At 41.8% G+C, this 19627-nt stretch overlaps 1 protein-coding gene and 1 long non-coding RNA gene across 8 annotated transcripts in view; one reads left to right on the top strand and one right to left on the bottom strand.

The window, feature by feature from the left end:
• Positions 1-808: 808 nt before the first annotated feature.
• VIT (vitrin) overlaps positions 809-19627 on the top strand; it is a 56289-nt gene continuing 37470 nt past the window's right edge. For 2 of the 6 annotated variants that reach the window (XM_077175723.1, XM_077175722.1), the window contains exons 1-5: positions 809-1068; positions 14567-14635; positions 16335-16400; positions 17352-17508; positions 19349-19482. In XM_077175723.1, coding sequence (XP_077031838.1) covers positions 14605-14635; positions 16335-16400; positions 17352-17508; positions 19349-19482 — 388 coding nt within the window. In that variant the 5' untranslated portion in view covers positions 809-1068; positions 14567-14604. The remainder of the gene's footprint in view (positions 1069-14566; positions 14636-16334; positions 16401-17351; positions 17509-19348; positions 19483-19627) is intronic. The other 4 variants (XM_077175726.1, XM_077175724.1, XM_077175725.1 and 1 more) reach the window with 2 other exon arrangements.
• Positions 2123-16671, bottom strand: LOC143693586 (uncharacterized). 2 transcript variants are annotated; one of them, XR_013181429.1, is made up of 4 exons: positions 14527-16671; positions 14185-14334; positions 5773-6460; positions 2123-4940 (listed from the first exon to the last, which is right to left on the bottom strand). It is a non-coding gene; the product is annotated as an uncharacterized LOC143693586 (long non-coding RNA). The 2 variants fall into 2 exon arrangements; XR_013181430.1 differs by having other exon boundaries at positions 6105-6460.

Below are 19627 nucleotides of genomic sequence, written 5' to 3'. Positions count from 1 at the left end.
TGTTCACCCATGGATGTTTCTATACACTTCCAAATACCTAAATGGAATTGCAAATTATAGTTTACATTCTAGTATCCTGGAATAAGATACCAGCACTTCCTGTGATAACCCCATAAATGCTATGATCTTGGTTATCTTAATACATTTTTCTTCTTAAAGTTACCCAAGAAATTTAGGAGATGTGCATACAGATACTTAAAGAAACTAGTCCTTTCGTATACCTCATTTGGCCAGGTCACACTTAAAAAATACCAGTTTATTAGCCTTTGAGAGCATTTTATTAAATCCTCACATCCAACTTCATCAGAAAGAACCCTCATGCCACACTTCTACTTCTCTGTGCCCAGACTCGCAGAGTTATTCTGTCACTAATCCTCTGTCTTCAGGGAAACTGCTGGGAGAATACGATGCTATTCATGTAAGTAAAGACATCACAGTCTGGCTCTTCAAAAGATGTTTTTTCTCTTTAAACCTGAACTGCATCTAACTAATCTGGTAGCTATAATCTTTAAGGCTGTGTGGTTTACTCTCATCTACTAGCTCTAGTCATTTCACCACAGTGCTGAACTGCACGAGGAGACTGAAAAAAATGAGCCACAACATCAGCTGAGTAAAGCTTCACTTCCCAAAAGAGAAAAACTTGACAAATCTGACAGGCTAGTGCAAAAGGAGCATAGAAATCCCTACCAAAAATATGTGGGAGGGAACATATATTTAAAATAGGACCGCCTAATTCAGCTGCTAAATCAGTGTAAGGAGCTCTGCAGTCTGTGTGTGCAGGAGGGAAAGACAGAGAGAGAGAGACAGTGAGACAGAGAGGGAGAGAGGAGCAGAGGGAGGGAGGGGGGGAGAGAGAGCAATGTGCCTTTCACAGAGCTCGGAGCTTGATGGGAATGTTTGATTAGCTCCTCTCTGAAAGAAAAAAGGTGTCCAGGCCTCCCTCTGCTGCCTGCCTCTCCTTCTCTAGAATAATGTTGGCTGGAGTTTGGGATACAGAAAAGCTTGGAAAAAAACCCACTTTCATACTGTGTGGAGAAAAGGAATAAAAAGTTGCTCACCTCAAGCAAGGTAATTCTGATGTTGTTTTTCTGCTATATTTATTTAGGGGGGAGAGGGGGAAGTTGTGCTTTTTGCCTGTTGATAATAGTTAAATGTTTTCAGTGCTGAGAAACTGAAGGGACATGATGTTTTATTTAGCATTCCAGCTGTGTGCTTAGGATCAAAGACCTAAGAAGATGAAGACATAAATGTAGAATGAAACTGTACTTTACTCAAATATACTTCATAAAGTATTTATGAAAGCATTAAGCCCCTGCTGTTAAAGTGGACACATATACTCACTGCCTAAACAGCAAGGGCTTAACTATGTGATAAAGAATGATGTATATAAGCCACACACCAATAGACATTTATTCAAGCCTTCTGTTCAAATAGTTTGTGGTAGACAATGCAATTTGTTCCTCAGTTTAAAACTGTTCTGGTTTCAAGACTTTTTCACAAACTCTTTTTGATCCATAGGAAGGTGTGTCATTAATAAACACTACCTGACACTGGGGAATACTAATCTCCAAGGCACAGAGTGGAAAATGGTATTATTCCAGGGATGTGTGTTTCTGTGTTGTGAACTCTTTGGTAACGGATAGATACAGATGTATGAACAGTACAGTAGCCTAGACTCCATACATCCTTTTGTGCTGAGTGCTTGTTTTGGTGGTGAGGCTCCAAAAATGAATAGCATTGTCAAGCCTGCCACAGCCACTCAGCTCTCTGCAGAGAGATTAGAGTCTTGATAAGTCTCTTCAAAATGTGATTTCTCTCCAACCAGTACAAACACGAACCAAATGCCCCAAGCTAAATATCAACTCTAGTTAATATTCTGTTCCTAGAGTTTATGGGAACTACACCACATTCAGAGCAAAAAGCAAAATTACACATTACAGAGGCAAGTCCTCCTTAGAGCACACTGGTTTTTCTCTAACCTCTCCCAAATTTAAACAAAACATCAAAACAAGAAAACACACACAGAGGAAATTTTGTTTAGATGTCTTTTAAAATACGTTTTACTGAGAAAAGCCATGGAGTTGTATATGTTTATAACTTGTGTTTTCCTATATACATACTGAAGTTAAAAACACTTTGCAATCACCCAAAGAAAATCTATGTTTTTCTGTGTTACCATATTCTTCACACTTTACTCAGTTCACCACTTGAATGACAGTCGTGGCTGTAAGACTGATCTCCTTCAGAGATGCAAAGAGAACTCAAGCAAAAATAACTGCATTACAAACATTGATTTTCAAATACTAAGTTAGTGTCTTATATTAAACAGACTTACTTTGCTTGCATATTTTACTCAATCCTTTGAGTTGCTGGGGTTGTTCTCACTGGGATGACAAAAAGGACTTCCTGTCTTGCAGTTATTCAGTACATAAAAAGTATTTTTTTAAGAAGAAATTTTGAATGTACTGCCAATACTGTGTTTCCACCTGTAGTAGTAATATTATGTTCTTAACTTGGTCTTTAATTGTTCCTACCATTACTTAATGTAAGACACTACTTTCCCCAGTGCTATAATTACAGCACTTACCACTGACTGGTTGAACCAAGCAGTTTTACTAGCTACACCAGGTTTCCTCACACTTGGAATACTACAAAGATACTCCTCTTGGATTCTCTTTTGTCTAATAAGGATAAGATCCTACAAAAGCCTTTCCTTTAAAGGAGGCATTAACAAGGTGTTGTTTTTTCACCTAGTTACTGACTTTCACAGAAGTAGTAAGAAATTAATTATTAAACTCTTTTTGGTCAAAATTATTTGGAGTATTTCTAAAAGGGCACTACCTGAGCCACAGAGTGAACACTGAAGCTGAAAACCAGGCCAATTACTTCATGTGAAATGTTGGAATTATTTATTATTTCTGGCCATTGCTTCTTAGAAAACATTGCTAAAAATAAAACCAATGTTTATGTAACAATGGCATCAAAAACTTGACTGTATCTGGTCTGCCTGGAGAATTTTTTTCTTTCCCTCTCTGAACCACAAATAAAGCTCTGGTCAGAAAACCCTTCACCTGACATCCACAACTTCTCTGGCCAAGCTGTGGCAGTGCCTCAGCACCCTCACAGTGAAGAATTTCTTCCTAATATCTAATCTAAACCTACTCTCTTTCAGTTTAAGTGTTGATAGGTAAGTCATTTAAAGCACCTGGTTGAAATGAGTAAACAAAAGTGATAACTCAGTTTACTACCTGCAACTCTGACTGTATTCCTGAAAAAACCAGTGCTGTGGCACTTGTAGACATGAAGTGCCTGTGTAGTGGGACTGGCACGGGCAGGGGCCAGAGCTGCAAGGTGCGTGCTGGCCCATTGCAATTGGCTGGGGTGGCAGGGTCTTTTCTGCATGGGTAATGAAAAACAAAAGTCTGGTATTTCCTGGCAGTCCTGGAGGGATGTTCTGGCCCCCTGAAGCTCTGGGTACACACCAGGACTCCTCCAGCCTGCTGCAGCATCAGCTGAGGTGTAAGTTTCTCATGCAGGCCTCAGGAAGTGGACACTGAACATATAATATGCCTTTCCTTCTGAAAACCTGTCCACCATACAGATTCCATTAATCTGTGTTGAAAAACAGAAACACAGAACCGCAAAACTGGTGGTTTGGGGGCTGATTTCTTCATTTAATAAAAGAAAAATAATAATCATAGAATGTATTGTACAAAAAACAGGGAGGATGCAGCTACAGTAGTCGCAGATCTGCCCTTCCTCCACATCTTTCTCTTGTGGAGTAGATTTTAAAGTCCAGAGTCGGAGAGAGAAATAGGTGCTTAACACCTACTTAGAGCACTTCAATTCCTCTTTTGAACTTGCCGGGTCACAAGGAGCCCCCTTGTCCCAGCGCTGCCTGGGGAGGCTGTGCTGGAGCTCAGCTGGGACCCGGGACAATGCAGCCCCTGTTCTGGGCCCGGCTGTCGCACAGGGACTATAATTATCTCTCTTCTAATGACCAGCCAGGCAAGATAACAGTTTTCATGCTATGTTTAGAAAACAATGTCTTACTACAAATTGACGGTTCATTCGTCCGTAAAAGAGCCTCTCTAACAGTCCTAAAGCAGCTGCCACTCTTTTGCATCCCAGTTCCTTTATTTGCTGCACATTTTTCCCTCTTGGAAAACCGGGGCAAAGGCTGCACAGGCAGCACAGCTTCCCGCTGCCACACGAGAGGCTCAGAAAGGCGCAGAAATGCCCAGAAAATCTGTGGCTGTTTAGATCGTATCTGTTAGGAAATTAAACTCTGCCTGTCTGTCTTGCCAGAGCCTGCATCACCCTTGTGAACTCTGTAAGCCCCCAGCCCAAAGGGGCTGCAGGCAGTGCTGTGAGCCCGGGCAGGAGTAAAAGTACTTTGTGATGATGCCCGGTGGAAAGCAAGCTGATGCAAAAAGAGGGATGTGAAGGGGCTTGTTCAGATACAACCGGAGCATGAACTGATGAACTTTTCTTCCAGCACTGTGGCCCATAGAGAAGTCAGGATCTCCTGAAATTCTGTCGGCTCCAAAGGCGCCTGTGGGGTAGCTGTACTGGCCAGCTGTCATTGCAGCCTGTGTGGGTGTAGCTGCCCCTTGCAGACACCGGGAGCTGCCAGGTTTGGGCAGTCCTGGCAGCATGGCACTCATGGGCTAGCTACCCAAGTGTTTGCTCTGGCTCTGCAAATATTCTGCACCTAACTCTGTTCTGGGGCAGCTTTAGTGCTGTCTGAGGGCTGCTACCACATCCTCTACAGCTGCCCTGCCAGCAGAGAACAGAGCCCATTCCCTCGTTCTGCAGCCAGCTCACCCTCATCTTCTCTGTTAGAGAGGCAATCTTCTCTGTTCTCCTCTCCAGCAGGACTTAGCTGGGTTGCCTTGGGCTGCCTTTCCTCTTTGGGCTCATTTTTCAGCGACTGAGGCCTGGAAAAAAACCCCAAACAAACAGAAAGTGTTGACCAGAAAGAAAATTTCCCAACAGCTTGGAAGCACCAATATTTCTCATGAAAAACCATTTTAATTTAAAAAACCAACCAAACAAAAAATAAACAAAACCAAACCCCAAAAACAAAACCAAAAAAAACCAAAAAAACCCACAAACAAACAAACCAACAAAAAAAAAGGTAAAAAACCCCTACTATCTGCAGCTTTTTTCTTCCCCTTTTAAGCAGAACACCCAAATCTATATCTCATTTCCTGAACTGGAAACACATTCCATTCAGAAGAGTGTTTATAACCATATCTTGTTCATTCAAATTATCTAGATTTAAACAGTTCTTAACATCAGTCTTGCTGTAGTGGCTGAACTGACTTTCTAGTGCCCAAGAAGTCCATCCTATCTTTGCTTTATCTCCAGAACTTCAGAGTGCATTAAGAGGTCAGTGGCACATTAAGAACACAATCTGTGTTACTTATCCTTAATGTGCCTCATTCTACTGAGCATCCCACAGACACAGATATAAAAAATACATTCAGCTTGCATTTGCAAACTGTTGCTCAGCCTATCACCTTATAAAATATTTTTGTAAATAGAACACATGTAACACAGCAGCCAGCAGTAGTGCTTCAGCTGGCAGCTTGTTTCATATGAAAAAGGCACAGAATCGCCAAGTGACAGGTACACATGCGCCAAAATTTTCGGGAAGATTCTGAATGTTCTTGTGTAGCTTCATGCAGTCCTTTAATGTCCCCACCAGGATGATCTGGGGATTTCCAACACCTTCAGGCTTGTACACAAAACTGTGGAAATTTTTACCTCTCAAAAATCACTCATTTACAGGGAAGTTTGGACACAGCCATGTCTGTGCCTCTCGATCTCCCTGCCAGGTTCCTTTAGGGACTCAGAAGGCTCCATTCTTTCTTGTTTCCTCCAAATACATCATTTACCCTTCAGCCCATCGAACAGGGGTGAGACATAGAGGAAAGCTGGCAGCAGGGCTGTGTATTCTGGCTGTGGACAACTTCAGTGAGTCAGAGCTACAAAAGGGTAAGAACTCCCTGACTACAGGGGTATTTTCACAGCTGCCAGCCAGCTGAGGATGATGGGAATCCATCCTGCTTGCCTTGGTGTGAGCCCATCCTTCTCACCTCTTCTGCAATGCATCTTCAACACTTGAGAATTTTGTCCTTCTGGGCTTGGTTGAAGAAGTTTTAGGACATGAAGCACAGAAAGAAAGAGGCTGTTTGGAAATGAGGCTGCATGGGAAGGAGAGGAGTGTCCAGATGAGGGGGTGAGAGGTTAGAGAAGTTTAGAGTAGATCCAACGGAGCAACTTTGTACTAATGTTATAAGGGCAAATATTGACACCACATAAGTCATAAAAGCCTGCTTGCACCCTGTTTTGGAGAAAGCCTTTCCACCAAACTGCATCTCAAAAGAGGTGGTAATGTGGGACAGAAACTCAGTCTTCCATGGTCTACATCTTCTATTCCTGTCAGTGAAATCTGTATGTAGAAAGAAATACATAGGTTAGGCAATAATTAAATTTGAAGTAGAAGCTCATATGGTAATCTCCTAAAGCCATAGTTCAAATTTCCTGAGCATGGAAGTAGATTATGCAATACTCAGGACTGTAGGCTTCATTTGTTTTCAAAACAAAAGCCCACAAATTGTAAGTTCCTGCTTCCAGTCCAAGTAGTTTCCTTTTTTGATCTTGGTCTCTCAGAAACAGAATCCTCTGATCCACCTCTATGCAAAACAGCAGGTTTTAAAATACTCTAATATGCAAAATTAGTAAAACAGTGTTAGCCTGGTTCTGAGGCACATATCTCAGCAATTTCTGGCTGTACCTACACTGTCACAGTATCCAGGACTGGGCTCTGAAGGCCACTTGCTCTGCCACCATGTTTTCTAGCTTTTCATTTCCCCTCCAGGGCACTCAGATACTGAGGAATGTAGTTTTGGAAGCTTAGCTATTCCTCATGTTGTCCACACGCCCCATATGTTAGAGAGACCAGTGCTGCCAGTTGCCAAGGGCTGCCAGCACACACCTGCCATAAGGCTGCACAGCTTGGCCCTCACTGTGTCATGTCTCTCACCAGCACCTCCACCAACAGCATGTCTCCAGGAAACCAGCACAACCCCTAATAGCCTCATTTATGATGCTGGCACTCATTCCAATCCCTAGCTCACTTTCCTCCCAAAAGCAGCTTGGAGCCCTCAGATGTCTTCTTCAGTCATCAAAAAATGGAAACGCTACTCACAGGTTTTCAAACAGCTCCCCAGAACAGCCCCATCAGGTGAGAGATATCAGCCTGAGTGCCCTGTTGGGTTGCAGGTGGGCTGCAGAGGAGCTGGGAGGATACAGCTGGAGCAGTCTAGAGCCAAAGCAGCAATGACCACTGCCTGGGGAGGGCCATGGGCAGCGTGGCCATGCAGAACATCCTGGGATGTGGGGCTGGGCATCCTGGCCCTCAGCAGCTGACCCTGCAAGCAGGCAAGCCATTGGGAGGTCCCAACAAAGCAGCAGTACAAGATGACTGAGGGGCAGAAGGTGATTTGGGGTTGTTTTCTGCTTTGCCTTTGGTAGCAACCTCCCTTGTTGCACAGGTTGGTTTTTTCTAAACTAACGGTATCAGAAAGATATTTAACTGAGAAGGCTTGGAGAAAACATTTTCAAACGGAAGTAATGCAATTAGGAAGAAATAATATTTTTTTAAAGTACAAAATATAAAAAGGAAAATATTATGCAGTGCAAGGAGCACAAGACTATCATTTTTAAGAGATTGCAAAGTTAATTTCTTAACTTCAATTTACTGAAGTTCAGAGAACTGAATTTCAGCTTAGCTTTACAAAATGCTTTCTACAGCATTCCCATGCTTCCTGACTTGTTGAAGACCTTTTGTGAAAGATGTTTCCTTGATCAAGTTGTCATTACTAGACATAAATTAATTCCATCACTTCCTGCCTTACTTCAAAAAGTGCCAAATGCCAGGGTAGCTCCGGTTTTTTTTATTTTTTTTTAATTACAAATATTTTCTGAATCCTTATCCAACCAGTCCTTGGCTTTGGCATGGGATATCACTAGTAATACAAACTGTAGGAGATACTGGATCTATAAAAGTTTTCTGTAAGCTGTTATATAAATTTACTAGCATGCTTAAGGATGAGTTTGGCTTTTGATCTGGACATATAATTCACTTTTGTAGTAAAGGGTTATGTGTAGCTTTAAGGAGAGAGTAAACATCCTACAGTTTCTCTAAATTTCTGCTTCTAAGTTTCCACCTAAAAAAAATATGTTGTTTTGTTTGAACATGCTACAGAAATTCCAAAACCATCCCCAGGGTTATGTGCAGTTTTTTCAGTGCCTTTAACAGAAATTCCTTGCTTTTAGACTAAATATGTACCTTCAGGGGAATTCTGACACACAACACTTAGTTTGCAGGCAGCACAATAGCATGGTTACTCAGTGCTCTTTATTGTGCATCCAATCTGAGAAACCATGTATTGCACTTTAAAAAGTCACTTTGACTTGTTTAAACCATTTGTTGAAAATAGAAAATGGCACATTTTCTAAAAAAAAAAAAAAAAAAGAATTGTGGCCACAAATCTCATGCTACAAAGCTAGCACAGCCCTCCGGCACTGCTGAATTGCAAGTACTTTCCTCTGCCCTCTATTTCTTGGGAAAATTGCAGTGCCAGAGATTGATGGCACCTGGCTGGGGTCTGAATGATGTTAAGCAGAAGTAATAGTCAAACTAGAAAAGTAGAAAAAGTTTGCCTGAGAGTGAGTGGGGCAGACAAAAGCCATGGTGGGGAGGAGAACAGAGGGAGGAAGTTTTCTGGACAGGGATTCACAGGTTTAAGCAAACAGCAATTCCCAATGAAGCATGAAAGCTGTGCATCAAAATGAAAAATTAAAGCATAATACATTAGCAGAAATCAGGAAAGTACAGTGTAATGGCCCCCAAAGAAATCATAATCCAGACAGTCCAAATTATATTTTCTCTGTGGGTGGGTGACATATTCTAAATGTATCTCTTCCTTTGCTGGAAGGGGCAGGTCAGACCAACATAATTGATGGTTTTCTTGCTGAGACAGATGAAAATGTATAATCATTGCGGTTTTATTTAAACTCTGAGAAAGGTCTGGCAAGTTAAATCACACTCTAGTCTTAAATAAATTACCTTCTTCTGAAAGAGCTCTGTAGAAAGCAGAGAAGTCATCATCACTGTTACTTCAAACTTATGTTTTAATCTCAGGGTATTGCATGAACACAAAATGAGTACCGCAGGGCTGCTTACATGTTTCTATTTGTCTCTAAATTTTTAGGTATATCATCTCTTCATTATACCTACCTGAATGAGAGCTATTTTGAACTAAATTCCTCTTGCCAACCTGCATATAAACATTTGTTCAACCACCTCAGAAAAAAAATTGCTCCTGTGCCCAAGGTGCAACTTAGGTAGAATTCAGACCTCTGAATCCACCCATGCCTCACTTCAATGACTTGAGAGTGACTTGACTGGTACCCCACAAGAGGTACTGGCTACCAGCAGTCCCCACAGCCCTTTTGAGAGTCAGGAGCCTCACTAAGCAAAGCAGGCACCATTTAAAACATTATGTGGCAGCCATCAAAGTCTTGTCATAAGAAGCAAGTGGTGAGAACACTTAATCAGGGATAACTGCCACGGCCTCAGGGAATTTGGACCCATGTTTTCCTCATCACAGAAGAAATATGAAAGGTGAGCATTCATTCACCTTTTCTTACAGCAGCGGGTGATGAAGTCTATGATATTTTTTAATTCCTGGATGCATATATTCTATTTCAGACCACACAAAGAGTAAAGTCTATCCTCCCACACAGACAAGCTCACCTCACAAAATAGCACCTTGGATCTTGCATTTTGTGACCTGGCCTGGTACACCTACAGGTCAGCCTAAGCCTCCATAATGAGCTATAGCTATCAATTCAACCTTTCTGTCTCAACAAAACTCAGTACCTGCAGTTTTTCAAAAAACAGCCACTTTTAGATACTTTTTTTTGATGTACAGACTTTCAGAGCAACACAGTGCACTGAGGGTACATAACTTCATCCCTCTGACAAGAAACAGGGTGAAACTAAATCACATGTGGCAAGTGCTAGTCCTATCACCCTGCGTGCTCCAAAACAAACAGCTCTTGCACTGCCAAACAAGGTACAATGCCATGGGTACGGAGTATGAGCATGAAACAAAGAAAGGGTTAAACAATAATAAAAAAAAATTAAAAGTGACAACAGCAAAAACAAAAAAATCTAAAATATTTTCCTCTAGAAGATGATGATCAGCTCTTGTTTATCCTAACCAATTTACTCACACCTACACCAAACCCACTTGATTTTCCCATAAAGGGCACATATTTAACTCAACCCACAGTGCTTAGAGATCCTGCTGCTAATTCCATGCTCCTTGCTCAAATAGATTTCAGACAAAGTCCACTTCTGTTTTTCTTTATGGTGCCAGTGTTGCTGAGATATTAGAACCCCTTGAAAAGGGAAACAATGACACACACTATTGTGGTACAAAGAGAGTATACAAATTAATTTCTGTGGCACAGGAGATTACAGGAGATAAACTGCTTACTCCTGCAGAGGCAAAGCACATGGCACTAGCAAAGAATTTCAGCTTGCACATGGAACGGACAGCAGAGCCAGACACCAAAAATCAAGGACTTATAATCTGCACTTCCTCCAGAAAATATTGCACTTTGCCATACAGTAACAATTATGTGCATTTAAACCATCTGTTTATTTGTAGTACATAGCAGCTCTCTCAGATCTTTATAAAAGTCAAGTTGCTAATAAAAGGTCAGTATAAAAAAATCTTACTTTATACACAGAAAGAATAGCTTGCTAATTCTGTCTCTTCACTAACATTCAAGAGTTTTCAAGTGTTTGTGGTCAGGAAAAAGTAATCAGAATTCTTTCAAAAAGGATTGTGATTTTAAAAGGTAAAATATCAGCAGCTCTGGGAAACACTGAAGGAGATACTTCTTAGTACATTTGTACTTAGCAGGAATTGAAGCACATGTTAATGTAATGCATATGTAACAGCTTCTCTGGCATAAAGGTAACTTCTGTTATGACAGTCTGAAAGATTCAGGTGGTAAAAGGTACTCAGATAAACAGAGATCCAGCATACAGTTTGGGAGATTTAATAGTGTGTAGTCACTACTTCCCAGTTCTGACTGGGACTGTAAGTACTGCCTTAACAGAAATCTGATTAGAAGTCTCAGCAAAACTCATGCTCCATAATAATAAAAAGTAGAAACTTTTCAGTTTGTTTTAATGGGATCTATTCATTTTGTAAAGGAACAAAGGAAGTGCAACTTTGTATTTAATAGCGAAGTGCCATTTTTGACTTACAGATAAAACATCCCCAGACCTCTCAGTGGATCTACACTGACTAAAAAAGTCTGTTGTAAGCATGGATTGGAGCCCTGCTTTCCCTTTCCTTCCCAGAGGAACAAAAAACCCACTGCTTTTTTCCAAGCTGTTGCTCCCTTTAGCAGTGTGAAGGAGCAGATGCCATGCTAGTGCACAGTATAGGAGATCTCACACAGCTTAAATCAGGTGACACCCTAGGCCCCAAAAACAATGAATGCACACAGACTTCCCACTACAGAAAGCCTGGAGCTTCTGTGCCTGACACTTAATAGGCAGCAATGTAAATCCTCCTGTGCATTTCCCCATGTGACAGCCCACGGTCTGAAGGCCAGGACCACCCCTTGGAGTACTGTCACCAGGGCTGTGTCACAGGATGTCTGTGCATTTCTCCTGATAGGCAGAAATTATTATAGTGGCAAAAACTAGTAGAAATATAGCAGAAATTATTATAGTGGCAAAACCAAGTTTCTTTACTAATATAATTTATTTCCATGAGGATACTAGCACTAACGCAGATACAGAGTCCACAATAAGATGTTTTTCTGTTTAGCTGTGACAACAAAGCTGTTAAGCAAATCTAACCACCTTGTCTAAATGCTTCCAGTATCTTTCTTATTGATAAACATCTGTTATTGCAGGCTAAGGGATCTGCTGAACTCTGCTGAGCCCCTGACAGGCTTTAAGCCTTAAATCCTTTTAGATTTACTGGCTTCTTTCCACAGTGAATTCATAATAATTTAGGAACAAAAGCCCACTTTCTGTTGCCTTGAAGAGAAATTCCCACCAGCCAACTAGGCAGAGAATGCAACTGCAGCCAAGCCTAGGGTTCTGACATCCAAGAGGATTGGGGTGGCTCCTGGGGCAGCTGGCCATGCCCTGGGGACAGCAGGGCTGGGGGCAGCAGGGCTGGGGACAGTAGGGCTGGGGACAGCAGGGTCTTCAGGAAGCAGTGGGAAATCTTGTGCAGCCCTGGTGATACAAGTGGTTACATGTTTTGTAAGACAGGAAAAGTTAGGCAGCGTTGGACTCTCCCCACACAACACACAGCAGCCCACCCATGAAGCCAGATTTTACATGGATGCTTTACCATATCAGACCTCTTCTACTGTAATTAAACTGGTGGAGAAAAACATCTCAGCACCAAGCCAAATACTGCCAGGAAAAATCCACACAGATCTCTTTAAATAAAAATGCCAATGCTGAATTTATTCACTGCAAATTTTGGGAATGCTCATATTAAGATGTCTTTTGCAAAGTCTAAGCCAGTGTCAGTACAATCTTTAATGGTGCATGGTAGTTCTGCAAATGAATTGCAGCTCTTATTCTGCCTCTTCTTTTTCTGTGATTGACCTAAAGTGAGAATTCACTGAAGGGGAGCAATTGTTTGATACCTCTGATGTGTTAGTGGGTTGAAACATAAGAGGGAGGAGAAAAGCATCTGAGCTGTTTCTCTGAGCACTCTTCTACATCTTGGTGCTATTTCTTTTAACAGCTTCACAGTAGAAATAAGCTTCAGTAAATGCTTAAAGTGGATTTTTGTTCTAAAAGATGGGCAACTCTTTTTAATAGAAACTAACCATGAAAGCAGAATATCAGCATTTAACTGCTCTTGCTGATATGGCTTGCACAGCCTGGGGTCACCCCCGCTGCACTGCCCATCATCCTTCAGAAGGACACAGTGACTGTGTTGAGCCACTTTCCATGTCCCCCAGATTCAGTTCAGTGGCTTCTGAGAAACCTCTGCCACTTTCAGCTTTAGCAGCCTAGCAGGAACCTTTTTCAGGGAGATCACCAAGGAAAGACATTGTTCTCTAAGGAAGTGACACTGTTGGTATGTCCTGGCACTTGAAGTTCTCCAACTGTAGCACAGAAGTAAAAATCAGAGGTGGATCTGCTCTATGTAAAAAGAGTTATAAATTATATAGACCCAGAACTGGCTGAACTCAGTTTAGATTAGCATACTATTTTAGTCATCCTCATTCATAGCATGTGGCTTGCTTGAAAAAGAAGAGTAATTAAAGTAAAAATATGGAAACATTTTATATGAAGACAGAATGCAGATTTTTTTTTTTTCTTGCTCTCCTCTATCTTCCTTGTTCTCTAAATTTCTTTCTGGGGTTACCACAGCCCTGCTTCTGAGTATATGAATTGTTATGTGAAATCAGATGAAATCTGCCATTTTTCCAGGAAGCAGATATCTTGCTTTCCTTGATCATATGCAGCTTTATCATTCTTATTTAACATTCTTCTTTTCTTTCTGGATAGCTAGCTCTTTTTCTTTAAACAAACATTTCCACTTGTAATAAGTTTCTCTGAAGATCAAGTTTATTTTGATCCTTGATATTCTCCCTGTACAACAGACAAATATATTCTCCCTTTCAGACTTTTTACTCTGTTTGTCAAACATTATGTAGTACTTTAATGACTACGATTAACTATGAGTGCCCAACACAGGATTCCCTCAACAATCATGAAATAATAGCAAAAGCAGCAGGTGATGCTCAGGAGGGGCTGAGAGGGGTTATCTCTGATAAGTTTGAATTCTTGTAGCCTGGCCAAAATCTTCAGGGATGGCAGGGGTCATAAACCATGTGTGCAGACCCAGAAAAAATGTTTTCCAGATGTTCTGACAGAATCCTCTTAATCTCAAGTGCTCACATATAAGTACACACATACACATCCTCAGAAAATGAAAGAAACCAGCAATTTGGCTCACAAATGATGGAACAATTGCAAAATACTTCATGCAACATCTTTCAGGAGTAAATGGATTTATGTTCTCCTTATCTATGTGAGATTACCTGGTGTGCTTTGATGTGCAGAAAGGACGATTCTTTGATTATTTCTTAGAAGAGCAGTGAACAGATTTGAATAGATGTCAGAACATGTCCATGCCCACCATGCCCTCTCCTGACCCTGGCTTCTGCGATAAGTATGTGAAATCTTGGTTTCTGGAGCAAAAGACAAATTTTGGAGAGAAGTAAAACTTAGTCCATGGGAGTGTGATAGCCCAAATACCACCTCCCCTGGGGATATCAGTTGTTCTAAAAAGTGTCATAAGAGGATGCAGCATGTGAGGACTGTGAAAGGTTAAAGAGCACACAGTCCCTCTGCCCCCAACATGCCAGTGTCATCTGCCTTACCTCCAAATGCAGCCTGATGTACTCTTCTTTTCCTTTTCAGTGCTCCTTAGTGCTCATCCAGATTTTGCTTCACTCACCATGAGGGCCACAGTCATTGCAGCCTTCTTTGGTAAGTACAGTTGTTGCGCTGCAATTTGTAGGGTCTGTACTCTCTCATCCTGGATGTCCAGTGGCTACTGACTGTTTCTCTTCCCTTTGGACTCCAGGGCTGATGAAGCTCTCAGTGGCAGGTGTAAGCCTTGGCACAGCTTTTCAGAAACAGGCTACACAAACTTCTTGACTTTGGCATAGAAAAAAATATTAATTCCTTGCAGAGATCTCCAAGTATATGACCAGTTACATGCAGTCCATATCAGGTGGGCCTGAAAAGTGCCTGTAATGTAAAGATTCCCTCTAAAGAAAAATCAGCTCTTTCAATTCTCCCTGTTCTTGTTCTTTTCATGAACGAGATGGTACCAAAAGGTTATAAATGCGTCTTATTTTCTTTCCCCTGGCAGTCAGACAGGATCTCACTTTTTGGGAACATGCAGAAACTCCAGAACTTGCAATTCATCTTACATGAACACTCTGATTGTGACATTCCTAGGCAATATTCCCTCTAGCTGTTATCCTCAAGTCTGTCAGGACAGTTGTTCTTAGTTCACATTACAGCAATCTATGTAGTTCTTCTACATAAATTACCAGATTACTTTCCCCACATTAGATTGTGCTGCAACATTCCAAGTAGTTGAGATATTGCACTTTATTTTCCACTCATGCTTTCCTTTTTTTTTAACTAACTACAATCTTGCCATGGTTACACAACTGCACCAGTGACAAAAGGCCCAAATACTGCCCCTCTGCACTGTCACTTCAGACAGTGTGAGGCTGCTTTAGCTTTTGAGCAAGTTCTAGGTGTGATTAAGTCTACAAACTCTCTGCAATAAGTCTAGGGGGAGAAGGGCATAAAAGAAAGAAATTACTTCTGTTGCATATTCTAGTAAGATTAATTTAACATAGGATAAAAGGATCAGCTGACACATCACGGAGAGTTTCAATTCCCTCTGAAAGCTCAGAGAAGGGAAAGGTGAATAGGAAAGTCAAGATATTTGTAATGAAGTTATCCATTTCCCATAATACAATGCTTATAAGATAAGCACAGAGAATAAAGAGATTTTATATGTCATCACTTAGCAAGTTAACATAACATGGTAAACTACAGGCATATATTGGGATGTGTCTTTTAATTAACAGCATATTTTACACTTTTCAAATGATAAACCTGCTTACTGAAGAAAATGGGTGCCCTTGCTGGGACATGCCACCCAAGAACCTCACACAGTCTGTAATGCTGCCCAGTATCCCTCACCTGCTGCCACCAGTGAGTGAAATGTCACAACACAAAATAACAGAAAAACCTTCCCAAATGGTTATTAAGAAAAATTTTTGGCTCCCAAAATTCCCAGTTGCTTTATGCACAGAACACATTGTTTCATTAGCATCCATATTGCACCAATTACAAAGAGTTCCCACTGCTTGTGGAAATATTTTTGTGGTTTTCTGGACCACATGGACTCCATGGCATCTTGAGATAGTGAGTTGCATAGAATGAATGTGTGAACTGTTCCCCTTCAGAGAACTTCCCCACAGCAGATGACATCTTGACTGCAAAGTTAACCACCAAGTAGAAACCTAAACGTGGCTGAAAATATTCCTATTTTAGGTTTTCACCCTGTTGATTCAAATTTGCAAAATCTCATGCAGAGGAGCTTGTGGTGACTGATCTTGATAGTCCATCTTTTTCCTGATACTATGTTTATGTGTTCTAGGTGTGTTTCTTACATGTACATACACAGCAAAGGAAGCCACAAAGAAGACAAAAAAGGCTAAGCTATGTAAGTGATCTCAGTAGAATTTTTGGCTGTTTTACAGCAGACACGTCCAGTGCATAAGAATGGTGCAAAGTGAGATTATATTCTGGAAACTCTCCACGATTGTCTAGAGTCAATGGCATTATATATTAGCTAAAAGACTCTTTAATGGAAAACAAATCATTGACTAACGTGTTTGCCACTTAACATTTATAAAGGGAAAATTTTGTAATTCACTGCTAAAATGTGTCTTCATAGGTCATTAGGTACCACACAAGGATCAAAGCAAGCACTAAGGTTTTCACAGAGAGAGAGAGAAATAAATATGTGAAATGGACTAAAGCACAAGTAGCTGATTGGTGTGAGACAAGTGGTGCATCTCTAGCATGTTTAACTTTCAGCTATTCTGCTGCAGGAGCAGTTCTGTCCACAGATTATTTTGCTCATGTAGCTGACAAACAAGCCTGCTGCGAGGTTGTAAACACACACTTAATCCCTTGTTCAAAGTAAATTGTACCCAGCAGAAAGTTTTAAAAATTAAGGGCAAGATAATGGGCTGTGACTTTAGCCTGACATAAAGATGGAATGGAGCTACATGAGCACAGTGGGAGGCTTGGGAAGCATCCCCACCCCCTCCTTCCCACGTGTTAACCACAGGCTGGGTGACTACACTTCCTTCTCTCTCCAGCCAAGTGTCATAACAGATATTTCCTTCAGAGAAGCAAACACTGAAGGTCAGAAATACCCACAGGCCTCCTTACTCCGTCCTTAGTTACTGCCACATCCCTTGGTATAGGGGTTATTAATGTGTTATGTTGTAGATGGAGAAGACACAGATGTCTTGTATCCCAAAACCATTGATATGAAGGCTTGGGAGGAGGGCATCCCTGTCACTCAGTTACTTACTGTTTCATGACAAGATCTCTCAGCTATGAAAGCATTCAGTCTGACTTGACCAAGATTTTGCACTCACAGATGTACCCCAGATTGATTGTGATGTCAAGGCGGGGAAGATAATCAATCCAGAATTCATTGCAAAATGCCCTCCGGGATGTCAGGATGTAAAACACCGTGTTTATGGCACAGACATTTATGCTTCTTTCTCCAGTGTCTGCAATGCTGCAATTCACAGGTGAGTGAGTTGAAATGAGTGAGGCACTCAGACAAAATTGTCATTTCAGTGCAGGGAGATTCTGACTTTTCAAATTCTTTACAGTTCCCACTTGTAGGTTTGATTGCAGGCTGCTGTAGAAAACCTGAGAGAAATTCCATGTGCGATGGCATGGATCTATTCTTACAAAGTGCTGTCAATCCCATAGTTCTGTAGAAATTAGTTGTGTTTGAAGAAGTTTCTCAACCTTTGGAGAAGTGTCTTGAGATTTCCAGATCTCTCATTCATGCATAACAAATTACTATTGTACTATTATTATTCAAGTGGAAGATAGAGATGGAGCTGCTACAACTAATAAGTCTTCAGAAAAAAATAGGCATATCACCAGTGATGAATACATATAACTCACATACTTCTGGGATTGGCTTGGTTCTCTGGGTTTGAATTTAATTGTCCTTGACTTCAAAGCCTGAGTAATGTGCTTTCCTGCTACATAAAAGGACACTGCACAAAGAAATTAGTAACATAAATTTTGTAGCAAAAGTTTTTCAGAGTTTTATTTGCCATGCAAAAATGTGCATAAAATTCTAACGGAGAATAACCGCACAACCAAAACACACTGCAGCTGGACCTGGGATGCACAGGCAGGATGCATCCAGCCAAAAAGGTTGCAGGCTGATTGACTTAGTTTGGAGTTATATGAGCTATGCTGTGCTTCCGATTCTGTGAAATGCCTGGGATCTCGGGCAAAGTGGGATAGTGAAGGCTTTGGGACTTCCCCCGTAGCCTAGGCTGAGGAGCTGTGTGTGCACAGCGCTGCCACCTCCTGGCTGCAGCTCTGCCCTCGCTGCGGGCATGACTGCCCGGGGACGGCTTTCCAGCCGCCAGTTCCTCCCTCACATACTGGTGTGCAGTGGGAATTGTGTCTCGGCGTGCAGAATTAGTCCCAAAGGGAAGTTAAAAAATACTGGTAGCAATACTGCAATCTCCCTGCAGCCCGGCTGGCTGTATTGTTACAGTGAGAACTTCACTTTTTCTTATTTGACAGCTGGCTTAGGCTTTGTTAGCTTGCAATTCCACAGACAGTGAATTTCTTCTCCATACATTTATTTCAACAGCAGCTTCTCACAATTACCACAGCAAAGTACATTTCTAACACACTCTTCCATCCTGTTTGCTGCCCAGTACTTATTTTCCTGCCTGCTCATTACTGCCAGCCCTACAACTCCCCTGCAGTTGCAGCTGGTTCCCAGTTGACCTGCTGTCCTGGTGATGCCAGAGCAGGCTGCATACCCTGCAGGATTTCTGTTTGTCTGGAGGTACATGTTACAGTGTGTGTTAAACACCATTTGATGTGCACCACACCTGGAGCCTGCCAGGTTTTCTCCAGTTTCCACAAATATTGTGTCCAGTTTACTCCAGGCTGGGGTCAGAAACGTGCTTGGATTTTTGCAGAAAACACATACTGAGAGTCAAAGAAAACACATTTTGTCACGTGTTTGGCTTGAAAGCTCCTCTGAGAACCTCTGCTTGTATCTTGAGTCATTCAATCAAGCTTGCAGGAATTGTAAAGAAGGCAGTAGCTTTTCCTTGTGTGCAACTAGGTCAAGCCTAAACAGAGGACCAGCAGATCAGTGGGAAGAGCAAACAGATCCTGACAGCACTTTGCCACAAACTGCTCTTCTTTATGTGGAAGGAGCACAAATATTTCTCAGCAGCAGGCTTAGTAGTGACATCCCAGCCCCACCACCACCCCTGGTTTCAAGGTGAAAGGAATCACTTCATACCTCTTGCACTGTAGAAGGGTTTTGAAGGTTTTTGTGGCGTTTCTCCCCTCAGACACTTTGTTTCCTCCTTGCAGTGGTATAATTGACAACACAGGTGGGAAGGTTCTTGTCCAGAAAGTCGCCGGGCACTCTGGTTACCGCGGGAGCTTCTCCAATGGTGTCCGGTCCCTGTCGCTGCCGCGCTGGAGGGAATCCTTCCTGGTGTCAGGTACAGTTCTGGGCTGGGGCACTGCCCTCCTGCTCCCCACCACTGAGTGCTGAGCAGCAGTGGGCAGAGGGGGAGGCAGCCTCTCGTTTTACACACCTGGTTAATCACCACAGGCCCACCCCCCATCTTTGGCAGGAATTGTGCA

This window comes from Agelaius phoeniceus, chromosome 3 (genome assembly GCF_051311805.1).
Source record: "Agelaius phoeniceus isolate bAgePho1 chromosome 3, bAgePho1.hap1, whole genome shotgun sequence".
NCBI lineage: Eukaryota > Metazoa > Chordata > Aves > Passeriformes > Icteridae > Agelaius > Agelaius phoeniceus.
The sequence above is the reverse complement of the archived record's forward strand: the minus strand, read 5'-3'. Positions and strand labels throughout refer to the sequence as shown.